General features: G+C 46.5%; 1 protein-coding gene across 4 annotated transcripts; it reads left to right on the top strand.

The window, feature by feature from the left end:
* Positions 1-1477: 1477 nt before the first annotated feature.
* LOC114796762 (gap junction alpha-8 protein-like) lies at positions 1478-4852 on the top strand. Of its 4 annotated transcripts, none has more exons than XR_003750779.1 (3): positions 1478-1615; positions 1779-4043; positions 4722-4852. XR_003750779.1 is itself a non-coding variant. In XM_028991245.1 (2 exons), the coding sequence occupies exon 2, from the start codon at positions 1793-1795 to the stop codon at positions 3734-3736; it is 1944 nt and encodes a 647-aa protein (XP_028847078.1). In that variant the 5' UTR covers positions 1478-1615; positions 1779-1792; the 3' UTR covers positions 3737-4846. The 4 variants fall into 4 exon arrangements, 2 of the variants coding, with proteins under 2 accessions (XP_028847078.1, XP_028847079.1); XR_003750780.1 differs by having other exon boundaries at positions 4725-4752; XM_028991245.1 differs by having other exon boundaries at positions 1779-4846.
* Positions 4853-5374: the final 522 nt, after the last annotated feature.

The following is a 5374-nucleotide window of genomic DNA, read 5'->3' as shown; positions in this document are numbered from 1 at the left end:
TATCTGGTGCAAGATATCGTGATTCTATGTCATTTATCTGTTCAATTGTAAAGATAGTAAATAGTAAAAATAGCAGAAAGAAGTGATCACGTGTCAAGTTGTCACGTGACCACAGAACACTCTTAGTCACTCTTGTCACTCTTGGTGAGCATTGGCCCCCTTGACAGTGGGCACCATGACACTCTTGGTGAGCAGTGGGCACCATGACAGGCGCCCGGGGAGCAGCGTGTGGGGACGGTACCTTCATCATGGGGACCTCTGTGGCACCTTGGCCGATTAGGGGTCTGTTTCCTCACCCGTAGGCCACCACTGCCCAGTCAGTTCATAAAGCTTGATAAAAATGTTTGAACTTTGATATTAATATTAGTAATATTATTACTCAAGTAATACTCATACTTTTATAGTATTGCATATGTAAATGAATTTGAATTTCTTTTAATTTCGGATTATATATCTTCAAGCTTAAAGAAGCCTTCAGTGTCTGAACTTCTCTGATGTGCACATGGCTGACTGAGCATAAATCACGTAAAAAATTGCATTTATGGAAGTTGTCGTTGTGGCTCGAATTGAAGAGGCTATCGCCGCGATTACAAGACAAAGTACAGGCTGTCTAGAGGAGCCGAGGGTCAAACCGTGCTTTTCCTCCTCCTCATAATCGTATCTTTGTTTAGGATCAGTAATGCACCGTAAGTAATGATAGTATGTTGTGGCCCAGGCCTGTTTTTCTCTGTTAACAATGATATTTTTATTACAGTTCACATTTGCAGGAAGGTGTCTGGCTGCCCATTGTTAGGGGGGCTATCAACGCGTCCGCACACAGCGCTAGACGTTCTGAACATGGGCGTGCGTGTCCTGCCACTGCTGCCACTGCTGACTTTTACGATAATTCATCACATCCTCACACAGCGGCGTGGGCCTGTCAGATTAAACATCCACTTTAAACGCTGAGGTTCCATGTTCTAAAGCAGGCTGTAAAACTGGCTCAGCTCACAACAGGAACGTCAGCGTCCGGTCATCCAGCCAAATTCGCAGCAAATGCAAACTTTTCAATGCTGAACCTCAGCCTAACGTCCTTTTCCTGAAGGCTACTAAGCCGCCACACTCAAGCCAAGTCGGCAGAATTCATAATCCGACGTCCTTGCAGCGCATTAGCAAAGTCACTTTCAGAATCAGAACGTTTCCTGGCCAAGTTTGTACCTGAGCACGTACGAGGAATTTGTCGGTCAAGCGCAATAAAGTCGAATGTCTTATATAGAGAAAATGCAACAGAATTAATATAAAGTGCGACTTGGGGCCGTTGAATTAAAGTGAATAAATGGGAAAAAGGGAAAGTGTCCCTTGGCGGACCGGGTAAGTCCACCCCGGCCGATGTCACCGGCGCGCTGTATGTTGATCCCATTGTCTGTCTGGCAGCTTAGACGCAGGGGCAGAGCTGAAAGCCGACCATCACAGCTCATACACTCACCGCTGCTCAGTCGGGCGACAAGGGCGAGGGCTTTTGGCGGGGCGGGGGCCGGAGAGACGAGTTCACTTCCCACCTCGGGGGCCACCGGACAGCACACGCGCCTCCGCCCAGGCGAGCGTTGACCCAGCGTCGGGGCGCTTCATCTGCAACGTAGGCCTCCCCGCTACGACCCGCTGTTATGTCATTTCGTTACTGTACTAACAAGCTAACGAGCTAACGAGCTAATTTGACGCGGAAATCTCCATTTTATTTTCTCCCTCTTTTCCGAAGCTCTTGGTGGCTCATGCTGTTCCTCCATGTGGTCTTTCTGCAGCACTGAAGCCAACCATGGGTGACTGGAGCTTCCTCGGCAACATTCTAGAAGAGGTGAATGAACACTCGACTGTGATCGGCCGGGTGTGGCTCACGGTGCTCTTCATCTTCCGAATCCTCATCCTCGGCACGGCGGCAGAGTTCGTGTGGGGCGACGAGCAGTCCGACTTTGTGTGCAACACGCAGCAGCCCGGCTGCGAGAACGTGTGCTACGACGAGGCCTTTCCCATCTCCCACATTCGCCTGTGGGTCCTGCAGATCATCTTCGTGTCCACGCCGTCGCTGGTGTACGTGGGCCATGCCGTCCACCACGTCCACATGGAGGAGAAACGCAAGGAGCGCGAAGAGGCTGAGCTCAGCAGGCAGCAAGAGACCAACGAGGAGCGGCTGCCCCTGGCGCCCGACCAGGGCAGCGTCCGCACCACCAAGGAGACCAGTACCAAGGGCAGTAAGAAGTTTCGCCTTGAGGGCACTCTCCTGCGGACCTACATCTGTCACATCATCTTCAAGACCCTTTTTGAAGTGGGCTTTGTGGTGGGCCAGTACTTCCTCTACGGCTTCCACATCCTACCGCTTTACAAATGCAGCCGCTGGCCCTGCCCCAACACTGTCGACTGTTTCGTCTCGCGGCCCACGGAGAAGACGGTCTTCATCATCTTCATGCTTGCCGTGGCCTGTGTGTCACTCTTCCTCAACCTCGTAGAGATCAGCCACTTGGGCTTGAAGAAGATCCATTTGGTTTTTCGAAAGTCCCCGCAGATACAAGGAGATGGTTATGGTGAGGTGCTGCCACAGAGGAGTCTGCCCTCCATCGCTTCGCCAATCCTCAGGGCGAAGGGGTACCGGCTGTTGGAGGAGGAGAAACCCACATCACACTACTACCCACTCACAGACCTGGGCATGGAGGCTGGGAGAGGGCCGAAGCTCTTAGAACCCCTGGAGAAAGTGAGTCAGTCAGTGTCGGCTGAGGACATCTCCAAGGTTTGCGATGAAACCCTGCCATGTTATGCACAAACTACCGAGTTATTTGGAGAGATCTTAGAGGAATACGAAGAGGAGGAGGAAGAGGAAGTGACTGAAGACACTGTGGGCAACCCTGAAGAGGAAATATCTGACGAGATTGCACAAGAGCCAATTGAGGATCTGACGGGCCAGATGCCTGAGGTTGCAGATGAGGTGGATGGCCTGGTGATGGAGATTGAAAACTTGGTCAGGCAAACAGATGAGATTTTGGAGGATTTAATTGAGAACATTCAAGACGTCTTGCCAGATGAGGTGGACGTAAAAGGAACCGAAGGTCAAGGGGAAGAAATATTGGCCACCGACCTGCAGGAATGTGAGGTCAACAAAAATGATGTTGATACAGAGAAGGATCTGCCTGTGGACCTACAAGAGGAGGTGGAACTAAACGGAGAAATAAAGGAAGCAGAGAACATAACAGGACAAACTGTTCCAGAGGTTTTAAAGGAATTGTCTGAGGAGGTCCAGGATGAGGTAGAAGATCTGCAGGAGGCAGTGGTTTTGGATCAATTGGAAAAAGAGGAGCACACAGAAACATTGATCGATGTAGAAAGCCAAAACAATCAAGAGACTTTAGAGTCCGGGCAGATGAGCGTAGGAGAAGATCTGGACCAGTTGGTAAAAAATCCTCTTCCAGAAACATCAGAAGAGGTCATCAAAGAAGAGGAGGGAGAACAGGGGGATGAGGTGGTGACTGAAGATACAACAGCAGAGCAAAAAGAAAAGACAGCGGAAGAGGTGAAAGAAGAGGGGAAGGAGCCAAAAGAACCTCCTGCTGATGAGTCCCAACTAGTAGAGCTAGAAGAAGCCATGGTTCTGGATAAGGTGGCGAAGCCTCGTGTGTCAGAAGAACTTTCAGAGGTGCTGGATGACAGCAGACCCCTGAGTCGCCTTAGTCGAGGCAGCAGTCGGGCCAGATCTGATGATTTAACTATATAAGCCAAACCATGTGTGACCAGACCTTCAGCCCGTGTCATTATTTGTTGCCTAACTCATATACCGTTCTACTGTGGCTTCTAAGAGCTGGACTTGGTTTGAGCAGAGCCCATGAAGAATGGCAAGGTATTTAGCACAAAGCAACATGGGAGACGTATGACATCATTTGCAATGTAACATTGCATCACCATAAAAGATGTAGTCCTTCTCCTTTAAATTACACTCGCTGGAAAGGTCCTTTACACAACGTTTATCATCTGATCTCCGGCAGCAGAAAAAAAACCACACAAGCACGCAAAGAGAAGATAAGGTATGTCACCCAACCAGAACTGTCAACGTAACTCGTAACTCGCATAACTCACTTCTCATGTCTACATCAAGAGAAACGGCTCATAGACCTACATAGAGTTAAATGATCTTTTTTTTACTGAGCATGAATGTGGATGTTTACCAATGTTAAAAAAAAAAAATTTCAAAACTAAAATAAAAAGTATGAAGCACACCAGACTTGGGATTAGTGACTAACCACGACATGATAATGTGACTAAGATAAAAAAAAAAAACTGGAGGTTGACAATTTACATAGTTCATGTAAAGCAGGTTGGACGGGAAACATATTTATATGTACACATCAAGATCACTTTACAGTAAAGAACAGTAGAACCTTTTAATAACAACAACGACTATAAAATAAGAGGAAATTCCGTATTGCTGCACTTTCATTTTACAATTTAGAGGCCTTTAAAGTTAAAGTTTTCACTTTAGCGTCTTGTTCAAGTCACGTGATCAGAATTTGTTCTCCAAACCTGCTTTTTCCTTCAGGCTTATTCCCGGTGAACATAAAAAGCTGTCTTGGTGCTTTTGACATTTCATGTTTACAGTTTCTGCAATGTCTACATGGTGGATGTGTAGCTGGTAAATAAAACTTAAATAAATAAATAAATAAAAGTTTTTTTTTTTTTATTCCCTTCTCTCCGTTTTCATGAAGCAGCACCACCATGGAGATAAAGATCACGCCCAATCAGCGCAATGCATTGTTGGGCTCGGCGTTCCTGTGAATCCACATGCACACACACACACACACACACACACACACACACACACAAAAACGTAGAGCCCTTATCGATATGAATGCGTGTATGTGCACGCTACTACCTTGAAATCTGTGAAATTAACATTTAACAGAATTAAGTGATCAAATTTAACGAGAATCAATGTTCCGTTTATGTTGTGAGGTGATTGATAGAGATTTATTAAAATGACTGATTTACACTATCGCTGCTGTCATGTGTTGTTCTCAAGCTGATGGAGCATTTGGGAGAAGTGCTGGGAAAATGCACATGAACAGTAATGTATTCTTATTCAGGTCAAATTATTATTACTTAGTTTGCCAGAAGTGCATGAGGACTTGAACTTCTGCATGAGAACTTGTCCCTGAAGTCGTGCTTTACACATTTCAGAAAGTTCACTCTGAGGGGTTTTAAATAAAAACGGACGTTTCTTTTACTTGCATTACTGCTTTAAATCCCTGAAATTGAGAAAGAAGTAGAAATGAGCCGTTCTGAGAGGGATCATTGCCGTTTCACTTGTGATATGACCCAGCACAGCTGTGGTGTACATGAAACAGAAAAACAACTTAAA

The sequence above is a fragment of the Denticeps clupeoides genome, chromosome 9 (assembly GCF_900700375.1).
Source record: "Denticeps clupeoides chromosome 9, fDenClu1.1, whole genome shotgun sequence".
NCBI lineage: Eukaryota > Metazoa > Chordata > Actinopteri > Clupeiformes > Denticipitidae > Denticeps > Denticeps clupeoides.
Note: the sequence above shows the minus strand (reverse complement) of the source record. Positions and strands in the feature narration are given on the sequence as shown.

What these genes read in the sequence shown, in the direction of transcription:
- LOC114796762 (XM_028991245.1), top strand. Translation starts at nt 1,793, where the DNA reads ATGGGTGACTGGAGCTTCCTCGGCAACATTCTAGAAGAGGTGAATGAA.